This window comes from Trichoplusia ni, chromosome 17 (assembly GCF_003590095.1).
Source record: "Trichoplusia ni isolate ovarian cell line Hi5 chromosome 17, tn1, whole genome shotgun sequence".
NCBI classification, from domain to species: domain Eukaryota; kingdom Metazoa; phylum Arthropoda; class Insecta; order Lepidoptera; family Noctuidae; genus Trichoplusia; species Trichoplusia ni.
Window position 1 is genome coordinate 8,012,817 of NC_039494.1, and position 15,562 is coordinate 8,028,378.

Genomic DNA, 15,562 nt, shown 5'->3' on the forward strand with positions numbered 1-15,562 from the left:
TGCCAACCCTATACCCAAAAAAAGTAACAATCATTGTGAATGGTTCACCGGCGGAAGGGAATGTTTGCCGGCTTGTCGATGACAGAGATTATAGTTATAAAGATAACAGAACAGTTAAATAAACAAATTAGTTAACTTATTAATTAAGGAATGGTTACTAAAGATTTTTCATTGGATAATAAAGTGCTACGAAACCATTTTTCTAGGTATTTGTTATTGGTTTGAGTCAAAAAAAAATTGATCGTAGGTTATGGTCGTCAGAGACGTTTATTATTCACGTGTTTAAAAAAATATATAACCGGCCTGTAATACGGATCATAACTATTGTTTTAACGTCCTTCTTGTAGTTTAATGAATAATAATTAATAATTACTAAGGTTATTTTAATTTGTTCAGGTAAAAGCAAAGATAAAGTACAAATTTTGAAATATCTATTTCATTTTTCTATGCCACTGGAAAGCAAAGGCCACCCTCTGATTTAGAATTATCTAATTGACGGACGAAAATTTTCATTTCTTTATGATTCTTGTTTGTTATTTATTGGTTTTTATTTATTTTATGTTTTTTGTAATATTTTTCAGTCTATGCTTTCTCTTTTATATCTGTTTTAATTGTATTTGTCACATAATACTTGTACACTGTTGCCTATTTTTCTCATTATTTGTGCTATCGCAGGTCTGCTGGAAGAGATTTCTTAAGAAATAAGCAGTACCTTTGTACACCTCTTTCTTATCAAGTGTTATATAAAGTTATCTGTGTATATAAATGGTAAATAAATTAAATAATATAAATGGTATTACTACTGGGCGCAGGCCTCTTCCTATTTAGAACATTTGATCATTGATCACCACGCTAGCTCACTGCGGGCGATTTCTCATTCCAGAGTCCAGAATTAGTTACGGTTTTGCGTTTGCATTTAGCAGTGAAAGTCGTTGAAAACTATTTATTTAAATTCGTACATATACCTCTTCTTTTGAATCCTATTCAATTACGTAACTTTACACGTAAATAGTATTTAACTTCAATGCAAAAACTACAGAAATATCGACAAAAGAACAAATATATTTGTGAGGAAACCTTTCACATTTCTTTACCAGAAATATTTACCGAAACACCATAATGTAAGCGTTTTGTATTATTTATTTCTTCACCATTCGCATTCGGCAGGCGAAGGCCATAAACTCATACAGCCTATTGTAAATTCTTGTTTTATGTGTTCTTAATATTCAGCACGTGTCAAATAAACATGGAATTTCCATTCTGATATTTATTTTTGTGTATTTTTAGATATTGTGTCGAGAAAAGTTGTTTAGGTATTATAATATGGTTTCTTCCACATATTAACACAACGCCATCTAGTATCAAATTTAGCAAAGCTTGTATTATGAGTACGTACTGGACAAATGATAAACTTACTTATATATTTCTAAATACATACATAACATAGATTTATTAAACCCAGACACAGATCAAATATTTCACTCATTACATAAACAATTATCTTGGGAATCGAACGACATTATATAACTCGATATTTGTAAACACTAAACTATGAAAACAGATTTCTGACTTAACATTTTCCCAAGTAATGTAATAATGAACAATTAATATCAATATGTCTAACTGAACTAACAACAAAACAATAACTGTTATGTTACTTTAAAAACTCGGTCAACATCTCTCAATTTTAAACCGTGGGTGTCAAACAACAATGATGTTATGAGACATAAACACACAAACATTGCTATTGTCAATATATGTAAACAAAATGCAACATCCATCCGTAATCCGATTGCACGGATAACCGATTTGTACAGATCTTCGCGCAGGACAAGCATTTGTGTGATCCACGAATGCATGTCCTGAGTCTGGGTGTCTTTGTGCATGTGACTTAAATGTTTGTAAAAATCCCGCGATAGGATTGAATTCTTTAGAGCGGGAGTCGGAAAAAAATATCTAGTAGTCATCAGCCTTCTTATCGTATGGTTGATGTACAACCTGGTGTCAGAGTGTAACCCGCCCGTAGTCCTCTGACGTGACGCAACACACACTTGAAACATTCTCAGGTGTGTCGCGCCTCACCATGTTCTACTATCCGGAAAAAATTGTCAACAATACAATAAAAGCGGACGGCACCGTCTTCATAAAGCAAAATTTTAAATGATTTAAGACAAAAATCATTATATTTATGTATGCGAATTGAAAACTAAAGTAACATTTTCACATACACAGCCTGTGTCTACGGTCAATTTCTACGGTCCTGTGCCAGTCTCATCCAGAATCCGACCAACATTTAGTTGCTTAAAACTAACTCTAATTGAACCTCAAACATGTATTCCACTAGCTAAACACAGCTATGTAAGTTCATATTTCCACTCGTAAGGGTGGGAAATGAGTCATTCCTTCATTTCTTGTTTTGCACATTTTAATCCGATGTGTCATGGGTTAATCCCCATTGCGCCATAACGTGTTTAATCTACCTTTGTGAATTTTATACAATTTCCTAATTAATTGTGGCATTCAGGCTTGATGCGTACTGATCTGGACAACCGGACAGGTTGTTTGAACTGACTCAATACTTTTAAAACACTTAAAGAGGTGTGTTATAATAGCCCAGTTCTATGCATGGATTACAAGAGGTAAAGTTTCGGTCAGGGATGTGATGTTTTAAAGTTTTATGTATTTTCTTAATTATTCCATGATACTACTGGCAAACGGTGAAGGAAAACATCGTGATGGAAATCTGGACACCAAATATTGGAATCGATAATTGCCGAATTGTAATGAGATAGCGTGGTGATCAATGCTCAAACCTTCCCTATATAGGAAGAGGCCTGTGCCCAGCGCTAGGAAATTAGACAACGATGAAAAAACTTCAAATGTATCGGAATTTCATTCTTTTTTGACAGGTAACGTGACTTGGATAGTTCAATAGAATTGAGCGTTCAGCGCAAGCGCTCTTGCAAATGAACTTGTTTGTAGAAACTATAATGTTTTACTTTAAGGAGAGAAAACGACAAAATGATGTCTTCCAAAAATAAAGGCAGTCGCTTTTACTCTATATACGCTTCAAGCGCCAAAAAGGCGATTAAAAAATAAAGAAAAACTTGTAATAATCCGTAGTTATAAGTAATCCTACTACTATTATAAAGGCGAAAGTTTGTAAGTATGGATGTATGGATGTTTGTTACTCTTTCACCTAAAAACTACTGAATGGATTTGAATGAAACTTTACCACAATATAGCTTATACATCAGAATAACACATAGGCTACAATTTTTGAGGTTTCTAATGTGAGGTCGTAAAAAAAACACATTTTTTGCGCTTACATTGCAAACGCTGACTGAATCCTACAAGATAGATAGAAGGCAGGTATAGATTATACTTATATCTTCTAACCACGCGGACGAAGTCGCGGGCAACAGCTAGCAATTCATAAACGAGTTCAAGTCACAAATGTGTATCGAAACTAAATTTAAATATTCAAAACTTACCTGATACAATGACAGCAAGAAGCAGTCCAAAAAACGCGGGAACAACGGCCATCTTGTCAATCACTTTCTCAATTCGAACCAATCACAAAACACTTTTAAGCATTCGATTTTCGAACCAGCATACTAGGCGATGCTTCAAACGGACACTATTAACCGGTTTGATCCAGATACTTTGTCCCTCTCGCACTTGTGGAGTTTGTGTTGCTCTCTCCCTCACTCTGTAACAAAAAGTTCTAGGTTAGTTTCGTTTTCTTTTTGTAGAAAGGATTATTATGTAATGTTGTGAGGTCAAAAAGGGTTTTTGAACGATCAGTTTTGAATGTAGGTGATATTAATTTGTTTGTGTTTTTAACTGTATTACGATAATTACGTTACTGGTAAAGTCAGACCGATTGACCAAGATTATATCTAAAAAACTTCCTAAACAAGCTTAAGGATCTTAAAAACCACACTGATATTGCAAACGCGAAAGTTAATGGGAATGTATAGATGCTTGTGCTACTACGCAATAACTGCTGAACGCATTTTGATGTAATTTAACACAGAGATTTAAGACATTTTACTCATTTGAGCTTTAAATATTTTTCACAGTTACTATAGCAACAAAATAACCAAGTAGGTTTATTTAACGTCAAAACCAACCCTTATCAAAAAAAATACTACAGGTGGTTAATTTCAAACGGTCAGGTAGATTCACCCTCGCATCGTGTAAAAAAAGTCAAGTACGAGTCGGAATCGCATGAAAGGTTCCCTATGGCATAAAATGGGCAAAAACTCATATTTAATTTATAGTGAGTTCCTAGAAATATTTCCTTTATCCTGTAATTAGTATTTTCTGTCATAGACGCAAAAGAATATAATACAAAAAAAAAATGCACTGTCTATCTATAACTGTTTAGGAGATACAGCCTAGTCACAACTAACCGACTTAAACCGACAGTGGAATCTTAGTAATAGGGTTTTACCTTTTAGATACGGAACCCAAAACCAAACACACTTTAAGCATTGTCCAACTAGCTATATACCCATCTCTTTCTCACTAAGGAATTCTCGTATTTGCATCTCTTTCTAAACATAAACACCTGACTTTTATCGGTGTTTTTATAAATTGGTATATGAATACAATTTTGAAAAATGGCCGCTATTTTTGGAGGGAGATTTTTTCCTTATATTTTACGAATATAAGTTCGTATGTATTCATAGTTTATGCTGGGGTCGGTTTAGTAATATTTTTTCTTTAGATTTTATGAATAAGATAAACTAAAAATAAGTTATTAAGATTATTAAGAAAAGTATAGATTTCCCGCACTTTTAAACTTACAAAAAAAAAACAACAGCAATAAGTTTGCATTCAACCAGATCGAAATTTTGCATCTTTATATATATAATTACGTTGTAATTTCATCAAAAGCGGTCTAGTCGTTCCGACATAAAGCAACAAACATACACACAAACTTTTGTCTCTATAATATATTAGTCCGATTTTATTATTAAAACACCTCTGTCGCCCCAACTCCCTTCGACACAAGTGCATTGACTCTAGACTTTTATGTTTGTTTGTGCTCCCCGTTCTCACGAACATGTGGCGTAGCGATAGCAAAATAAATCGATACGTCGATTACTGCGGCTGTTGACGGTACATGTGTCTGTTTGTTTGTTTGTTTAAGATGGTTGGTTTTATATAGGTATTTTGATTTTTACGCGACTGCCGACCAAAAGACTGTTATGTTTTTCGAATGTTAATTTATGTTTGTTTTTATTTATGTCGCTATAATCTCTTTATTATTAAACCCATTTTGATTTAATATTGTAGATTCACAAACTTTTATTTAGTTTCACCTGTCCTGTTGTTCCGCTAAATACACACATTTCGAGTAGGTATTTTGATCCCAAAGTAAAAATGGCTTTATAAAAGCTTGATTTAATACCTCAACAATAATTATGTCAAACAAGAATCAAACCGACATTCCCACTACTGTATGATGCATTTTTAATTACTATACAAGTATGCCCCACTTGTTTACGTCACCGGATGCGGCAGTGACGTCACGATGTGTCAGTTAGTTAATTAAGGATCGTGAATCAATGTAAATGGGTCCCGGCCATGAGAAATGAAGGCATTTAACTTAACCGACTTTAAAGAGAAGGGCAGTTATGTATTTTTAAGTTGTTCAGAGATTTTTTTTTTTTGCAGATTGTAATGCTAAGTTTTTTCATGTCCGTATGTCACCAGGCTATATCTCAGAAATTTGTCAACTACACAGTTTACTGGAGATGTATTTTTGTTGCCGCTATAACAACAAGTATCAAAAACAAAATAGAGGTTAAGCAACTGGTCACTCGGTTTAGAATTTGATAAGTGATATTATTTGCCCATTTATATAAGTGACACATTACAGACAAAGGGACAGTTGAAACTATAAAATATTTTAATACAAGTCTTGAAATAAGTTTTAATACCGCGTTTGTAATTTCAAACCTAAAATAAAAACTTTCAGTTAAAGTTACAAACTGTCTGTATGTTGACTGAAATAACCTTGCTTTGTCCCAAACCGGTGAACTGAATCCAAAATAACTAAGGATGCGCAGACGCAGACTGTATTTGTATTTATTTATACTTCATGCCGCCACAGAGTTACAAATGTATAGAACGTTTATTAATATAATAATATCAGCGTGTAAATAATAAATCTAAAAACAAAGACGATTTAATAAAATAATAGATTAAAAAAATCAAAAAACCCTCTTTTTTAAATGTCACTCTATTAAAATTTTATCAATATCGGTCCAGCCGATTTTATAGTTGTAAGTTGCATTGTCATCGGGTTTGAAACTACACTGAAAATTTCAGCCTGCTAGCTAGCTTATCGGGAAGTGCCTCAAAATTGAGTTGCATAAATAAACCTGGAACGACAAACAAAAAGTAAAAATGTGTGTATAAGGTGAAGTTTTTAATGTAAATTAAATATAACTATAATATTTGACAAAATATTAGGCTATTAAGCAGGCCTCTTTGAATACAGGGAAGGCTTTGATAATTTAATTTGTATTATGCGCTTTCACATTTTTACACTTATTTCTTATCAATTATTAACTTATTTACCATTTTTATTCTACTTTAATTCAACAAGCCCTGTCTATAGTATTATAAACTCTGTATTCTTAATACGATGCACTTCAATTTAAGAACGAATTTTAATATTAAACCTTAAATCCCTTGTTATAGAATTGCTTTTAATATCAAACTTACGCATGATAAGTACTTGTTAGACTTAAGTCTGTTTATTCAATAATAAAATGTTGTTATTAAAGCAATTAGCTTATTTCCTATTTATAAGATAGGTAAGTAGCTGACCGTTTCCTTTCCCTTTAGTTGGGCGGTATTTATAATACTAGCTGTTGCGAGCGGCTCTGCTCGCTATAAATCGAAAATGATTCCACGGAAACATGAAACCAGGAATAAAAAGTATACTATGTGGTAATCCAGGTTGTAAACTATCTGTGTCCCAAATTTCGTCCCAATCAGACTAGTGGTTTTTGCGGGAAAGAGTAACAAACATCCATTCGCAATTACTAACTTTCGCGTTTATAATATTAGTCAGATTCCTCCTATGAAAAAAATAAGAAAGCTGTGTATTGAAAATGAATTTCCAAAACTGTTCTGTCAAATCATAGGTACTACTGTCCTAGCAACTTATCAGTCGTTAAAAACGGTGAAGGAAGACATCGTGAGGCGCGACACACCGGAGAATGTTTCAAGAGTGTGTTGCGTCAATCAGAGGTCTACGGGCGGGTAACACTCTGACACCAGGTTATACATCAACCATACGATAAGAGACCTTCAGAGCTGATATAAATGTTAGTTATAATTCCAATTCATACCACACACACAACACCACGACACTTCTAAGTTAATTTTCCACAATAATGGCGAATTTTTAACAAAAAAACAAGTGAAATGTGATTGACAATAAAATGACAAGTTTTTATGTAAAATAGACGGTCTGGAGTAACGGTGGGTATTGATAATATTTGCTGTTACAAAAGAACTGGTAATAATACGTGATGGTTGGAAACATACGGGAGATTGTTCTGGACGGGCACGGCACGACTAGCAAGGTTGTAGACTAGAGGATGAGATGGTGTGTCGGTTTTCGATAGGTTTTTTAAAGATACAAAATACAGAAAATAAATAGATTGAACTCGCACAATCCGTTCGACAGCTATGTGCGAGTGTTCTTCGACATGTTTGATAAAGATAAAATAATGGTGTGAAAGTTGGAAAATATGACCGAATATTTATATCTGGAAATATGACTCAAATAATCTCTCTGTCCTGTAGTAAGATTTTTGATTTCTTGAAGGCTTTCATTAATTCAAACAAAGTGCACTGAATGTGAATATTAAAGACTTTGGAGTTCTTAACTTCGTTTGATAAGAAAGTTGGTGATGAGAAAATGGGATATGGAAATCCAATTGTCAAAAGAGACATCAATTCCTACACCTCATTGTTTAAAACTTCGTTAAAGATGATTTATCATGTGGTTTTTTGTACGCAATATTAAAAAATATTTTTTATTACATAACTGAAAACGTCGCAGTACCGTCCATGTTACATAGCCGTATGTTTCCATCAATAGCAACTCGTTTCCATGGTTACGCACCGCTACGGTCTGTTGCGCTTAAATTACAACAGACTTTTACCGACTGTACGTGGCGTGGTTGATTCACCACTCAAAATTGACTTGAAAGTATATTCCACTTTGGATTTAAATATTTCGTGAAGGTTTTTGTGCTTATACATAAAAATCAAAATGTATTTTGGACGTCGCGTCGATGAAAACATATATGACTGCACGGACAGCCGATGGTTGGTGTTACAAACGCCAAACCCACAGGACACGAGGTGTCGTGGTTTCGATCCCCGCGTAGGACAAGCATTTGTGTGATCCACGAATGCTTGTCCTAAGTCTGGGTGTCTGTGTGCATGTGACTTGAATGTTTGTGAAGCCCGCGCGACAAAAGAATTAAATTCCTTAATGTGGGAGTCGTTTTATACAATAAGTGCTTTGTAATACGCAAATTAATTTGAAAAGACATTGGTGCGTTGATTCAAACTTATGAACTTTGATTTGACTGTCGAACGGTCATAACATTTTGCTATCAATGCGTTCTGCGAGCATTTATGTATGGAACCAAAGCAATACATGAATTTGGCAATCTCTTTTTTTCGTCGGTTAAAAATGAGCAGTGACTTGAACAAAGGTTGAATATTCAAATTGTCATCAATAATCATTAATGTTTGTAATACAATTTGTAATAGTATTAATTATTAAATCTTTGACATTTTTTTGACATTTAATTAATTAATTTCTCAATTTTTGGTAAGCATCAAGGCTGTGTAATGATTTAATGCTGAACATGTTTTAATTAATAGAAAATGTCATCTTTCATAAATATAAGTAAAAATTATATTTATTATAAAATTAAATATTTAAGATTTGCAACAGATTCATTGCCTATCTGACCTCCTCAACCCAGTTACCTGGGCAACACGATACCCCTTAGTTAGACTTTTAATCATGATTTAAAAAAAAAATCAAAACCATTAAACTTAATAAATACTCCAACACATATGTGTTGGAGTATTTATCGTCGGGTAGGGTATATACCCGACTGAAAAAAAAGGGGTTACCACAATTCTTTGAATAGTACAGGTGTTATAATACACAATTACAGCAGGGTCAGTGATCCCGATCAATGGCTGCTAAGCAACGCACCACCAACAATGACGGAACAACATGGCCGCCGCCGCGGTGTTATGAATAGTTTGATTGATAGGTTAGGCAATGGTTTGGCGAGGTTTGGATGAAGATGGGTTGAAGTTTTCCTTCCGTTTTAAGAGATATTTTGGCTTTCAGACTGGTCCTTGGATGTGTAAATAGGGATGTCGAAAATCTAGTTTTATGTAATTCTAATAGTTGTTTGATGATTTTTTTTTAAGTTTTTCAATTGGGGAGGTCTATGTCCAGTAGTGAAGGAATATGGGCTGATAATGATGATTAAGGACTCCAGTTGGGTCCGGAACTAGTCGGGCGATCCCGATAAATACGCGTGAGTAAACCGTTACATCATTTTATAATATTGAAAACGTCAATTTACATTACATACAATGTAAATTGATCAAGTACCAGTGAATAGAACTTACGAGAGACGTCATTTTTTTTAAATTTGCTTAGTCGTTACGTCACAAGTTCTACTTTAAAGCTGTTTATCTTCGTCACATTTTATAGTTCATATACAGACGAAATAATTTCCAAAATGTTTACTTTTTATACGCATTTGTAATCACAATTATTGAAAATTATAGATTCTGAAGTTGGTGTTCCTTACTAGCATACACTGATCTTGGAAAGACGCCTACTCCGTTCGTTTGAAGACAAACCTCTTGACAGTTCACAACATTGACCAAAAAGTCACAACAACCACGATGCTATTTCGATTTGAAAGGGGGAAATTTCGTCCAAAATCTCATTAAACTTTGAATCGAATCGGATCTTTTTAAACAATTCAATACCTGTCAAAAAGTTCTTCTTAAAGCGGACACAATTCTGACGCGCAGTCTTACTATGTGATACTGTGTTACAGTAACATGTGTTGTGTTGTCAGATAGACAGTCGCGAGGTAACATACGGGGCTCAGCTGTCGGTGAGACTGAAAGCTACCACCAACATAATCATTAGAAGTATTTAAGGTATATCTACGTTTGATTCTTTAAAATACATTATTATATTGGTTAATTACGATTTTACTCACACACGAAATTCACAAATTAAAAACTTGGTTTGATATGATAATGTAATGTGTATCTAGATGGCAGTTTCTACGAAAACTAAACATTAATAATAAAAAAATGAACTTACAAAAAAGCGTCTGCCTAACAAAAGCAAAATCACTAAATAAAATAACAGTTTTCAATATCAACTTTAAGACAAAGAAATTATTAATTAAATAACTCTATAACACTTGTTAATAGGCATGCAAAGAGGTTGGTTAAAACAATACTGCATTAGAAACCTAATTTCAATTCCCTATCAGTACTTGCACTATGAAATTTTAAAGGTATATTATAGCAGTTGTTGAAGCGAGACAACGCGATACAATTTATAGAGCGTCGTCCCTTTCACACAGCGATACGACGTTGAAGTTCTAAGTTCGTGGTACGGGGTATCGATAAAGCCTGCCCCCGATAATTTGCTCCTACAGGTGCAAGCGTGATGATCGATTTTATTGTTTTGACCTCAATTTTGACTTTACAATAGACCTTAAAGTTGTTTGTACGTATTTTCAAATATTAGTTTAAAAAAAGCTTGTTTTTTTGAAGTTTTTGTTACAAAAAAAATATTGAGAACCAGATTAGGATTTTTTCGTAATTTGACAGATCAAACCGCTTGATATTATATTTAAATGTTAAAAGTTCTGATAGCTGAGTGGTTGAGGTCACCACGCCAAAACAGTTGAGCAACAACGCGACGGAACGCTTGTGTGATCCACGAATGCTTGTCCTGAGTCTGGGTGTCTTTGTGCATGTGACTTGATTTTTTGAAACTCTAGCAACACAAGGATTGAATTCCTTTAACATATTTCATTACTGCTCCTAATCATAGTGAGACGGTTATATTCTACAGCTTCCCGCAAAAAGTGGACTATCTAACACTGTTTTTTTTTTCAAATCAGACCAGTACTTCCTAAGATTACTGCGTGCGTACAAACAACCAAACTCTTTAGCTTCATATTATAGATAAGTTCGTCTCTGAGTCACTTTAGCCTAACCGCAGTGCTCTTAAAGTACAGTTGTCTACACAAATCTGAGCTCGTCTTAATGCGTTTTGTATGACAGTATTAAGTTATGCGCTCATCTGTAACTAATGTCCGGTTACCCGTTACTTAACTGTCAAGTTTCTATGGGAATAACCCTTCGTGTCTTTTTTGGTTAAGTCCAGCTTTGAGAAATCAAGAAATGTTCTATAATTGACGACCTCCGTGAGTGGCGTACGCACCGGTTTCAAGTTGTCGCTAGCTCTTAGGTCCCGGGTTCGATCCCCAATCTGGTCAATGTAAAAATTCACATTTCTACATTGTCTCGGGTTTGGGTGTTTGTGGTACCTTCGTTGTATCGGAATTCCATAACACAAGTGCTGTAGCAACTTACTTTGGGTTCAGAACGATGTATGTGATGTTGTCCGCATTTATTATAATACTATCGTAAGAATAATTCATTATTAAATGATGCAATGGTTTACTCACGCGTATTTATCGGGATCGCCCGACTAGTTTCGGACCCAACCGGAGTCCTTAATCATGAGCTGACGCGGCGGGCGTGCGAGTCGAACAGACAGCGCGGAAGCAGGTGAATTTAAAATGTAGTAATGTTTAATTGTCATGACGACCTTATGGTTCTATCCATGGATTTGTAAACCTAAACGTGCAAGTTCGATCCCAACTTTAAAGAAGTAACCATGTCACTTCTTTAAAGTTATATGTACCTTCTTAATTATTGTAAAACACCACTGACTAACGGTGAAGGAAAGCATCGCGAGGAAACTTAGATTCTAAATATTGGAATCTGTAATCACCCGCAGTGAGCTAGCGTGGTGATCAATGCTCAAACCTTCCCTATACGATAAGAGGCCTGTGCCCAGCAGTGGGACGTATAGACGTATGTCCAATGTATAACCATTTGATTTTTATACCAAGTCGTTTCTAATTATAATTAAATTATATCCCTTCATACCATCTGGTTACGATGTATTTGTATCTTGAGAACCACAATCACTGTGAACCACATGTAGTTCCGAAATAAATACTTATTAAAAAACAAAGGTTTTTATTTTGACTTTTACTTTTTACGTCATATACACGAAGCTCTTCGAAATTTATTATCTTCTAATATATAAAATTCCCGTGTCAAGATGTTAGTTACCGTACTCCTCCGAAACGGCTTTACAGATTTTCACCAAATTTTATATAGGTATTCAGTAGGTCTGAGAATCGGCTGACATCTATTTTTCATACCCCTAAGTGATAAGGGTTGCTCACACAAAAAAAGTGTGCATTAAAAATACATACAACTAGAAATAATTTATAGTCTTCTTTTGATAATGTTCTATACGATTGCAATCCTGTTTTTAAGTTAATTTAAAAAAAATGTCATATTTAATAGTTTATGTGCACAAATCCGTGCAGTTTTGTTTTACAAAAGTACTTATTTCTTTGCTTTTTATTACGTACTAGCTTTTGTTAATATATAACCCTCCTTTAACGAAGTCAGATTAAAGCCTACAAGATAATCCGTAATTTGAGCTACTTCAATACCAAATTTCATCAAAATCAGCCCGGTTGTTCAGGCGCGAAGGTTTACACATCGCGGTTAATCGCACACACGTAAAAAATCCCTCAGCATCGGTCCAGCGGTTTAGGCGTAAAGACAACAACACACATATTTTCTCATTAACAATATAAGTATGATTTATTATAAAGTCGGCAAGCAAAACCGCAGTATACACTAGTGCATATGACCTACATACAGGCCATAAGTCATAATTTCATATCTAGCTACAAATTTACGACATTTCTCCTACATTTGCGTTTTATTATTGTGCACCTAGGTTTTGTAGGTAACTAGGTCTAGCTGATAAGTGGGAACCTAGGTATAGCCATTGATTTAAAACTTTTTTAATTTTAAATACACATACGTTAGCTTTTGTGTGTTATGTTAACATAATAGGGAATTTGACGAAAAAAAACTGTTAAGTCCGTCGAGGCAATTTCCAAAAAATATTGATTTTTGATTTTATGACAATTTCAATAGTAAGGAAGATAAAAAATTACCAAAGTATGGTTTTTGGGGCTAAAGCATCACTTGCTAGTAAAAGCGTACTACGGTAAGTGACGTCACATGAGATTTTAAATCACTGAATCTCCTTATTTTTTTTGTTAACGAAATAAAAGAAAAAAATACGTATCCAATATTTTTGGAAATCTGTCTGTCAGACTAAACAGTTATTTTATTTATTTATTAGATTCACCAACATTTAAATACACTATACTAATACATACGGTTTTTAGGCAAATACCCTTTTGGAAATAGGATAAGGCCTAATAACGCGACTTGTCTAGATATTTAAGAGTTACTTCCGTGACATTTGAGAGGCCTGCAGTGGGTCCATCAATGGTGGACGCTAGCTGAGTAGGACACGGTTGCAGTAAGCCTGCCCTTGCCAAGTGAAAGGCGAGGATCGCTGATCGAGAACTTAGATTGTTGAATGCGTTGTTTATGTTACTTTTTCAACCGCCTTTAAAAGGAGGTTTCTTGTTTCATCTTTAAATATATACGCGAGATCACGATTTTATTATTAGGTAAAAAGGAGCAAGGTTCAATTTTTTATTTAAAGACATTTGTTTTTCGAAGATAATTTTGTTATTAAATGATGTAACGGTTTACTCACACGTATCTTGATCGCCCGACTAGTTAATAATTAGTTAGATAATTTTGTTGCTTTTTGGTAGAAACTCATAATTATTTAATCATGATTAAGGACTCCGGTTGGGTCCGGAACTAGTCGGGCTATCCCGATAAATACGCGTGAGTTAACTGCTATCAAATATTAATAATACTATTAATAACCTATGGAGTACATTATTTTTTGAAAGTAGACTAGGATTATGCTTTAAAAACTTTGTTAAGGAAATACATTTCTTGTTCAAAATTAGCTTGTAATCAATCGATCACAAATACATATTATGTTAGACTAGCCGTTGCAAGCGGGCGGCCATCTACAAATCGATCGAAATACAAAATGACAGCACGGCAGCATAAAATCGGGATAAAAACTATCCTATGTGTTAATCTAGGTTATAACCTATCTGTGCACCAAGTTTCTTCTAAATCCTTATTAGATTTTCATGAAAGAGGACCAAACATCCATGCATACAAACTTACGCGTTTATAATATTAAGTAAGATGGTGCCACTTGATAACTAAAGGAAAAAAAACAACTTTCCTATAAATGTATCTAATTTCCTTGCATATTAAACAAGAACTTCAAACTACCCACAATCAACTGATATTAACTATTCCTTGGCACATAATGTTTCCCGCGCAATTAGGGTCAGCCGCCATCTTGTTAGAATGTTGCCACAAAAAATAATAAACCTATAGGTCAGGAGGCTTAATGATGTGTCTGCGCCTTCAATTTAATCATTATTATATTAAATACTTGACTGACAAGCGGTGAAAAAAAACATTTTAAGAAAGCTTTCAATTTTAAATATTGGAATTACTTATCGATCGTAGTGAGCTAGCGTGGTGATCAATGCTCACCACACTACCTTCTCTGAATAAGAAAAGAAGAGGTTTTTGTCCAACAGTGGGAAAATCTTTTGGGAGATCTTACCTTATCCTTGTAGCTAGAAACGGTCTTTTCAGAATATAATTTTGATGTACTTTTTTTTTCCTATCGAACTGTGCCCCACAGCTGGGCAAAAGCCTCCCCCAAATCCTCCCACGACGAACTTAATAAATTACTGTTCGATTTGAAAAGTGCCCGGAAAACTTGCTATTTGAAATAAAAACTTCAAGGCTCATTTTAAGCGCACGCATCTGCAAAAACCATGCCTCAAAACATGTCAATATTTTTCTATAGCTCAATTGAGAGTTTCGCCAAAGTATTGGTGTCATCTGATAACATCGTAAATCGAGTCTTTCAACGTTTACAATGACGAGCTGTTATCTTATCTCTTATCTAGAGTGTCAGTGACCTACAGAACTGGCATATTTAACATAGCGGTAATCGCAAGATTGTATTATAACTAGCCTATATCCCACGGCTGGGCATAGGTCCGGTGTAAAGGAAGGGTTTTTGAGCATTCACCACGCTAACTCACTGCGGGTTGGCAATTACGTATTCAATATTTGGAATCTAGATTTAAATTCAGGGGCATAATACTACTAGACGACCTCCGTGGTCGAGTGGCGTACGCACCGGTTTCAAGGTGTCGCTAGCTCT

The 15,562-nt window shown here is 34.5% G+C and overlaps 1 protein-coding gene across 5 annotated transcripts in view; it reads right to left on the reverse strand.

Annotated features, from left to right (window-relative positions):
* Positions 1-15,562, reverse strand: part of LOC113502553 (fasciclin-3) — a 157,554-nt gene that overhangs the window by 114,532 nt on the left and 27,460 nt on the right. For all 5 annotated transcript variants that reach the window (XM_026884167.1, XM_026884166.1, XM_026884165.1 and 2 more), the window contains exon 2: positions 3,495-3,712. In XM_026884167.1, the coding sequence (XP_026739968.1) occupies positions 3,495-3,546 (52 nt within the window). In that variant the 5' untranslated portion in view covers positions 3,547-3,712. The remainder of the gene's footprint in view (positions 1-3,494; positions 3,713-15,562) is intronic.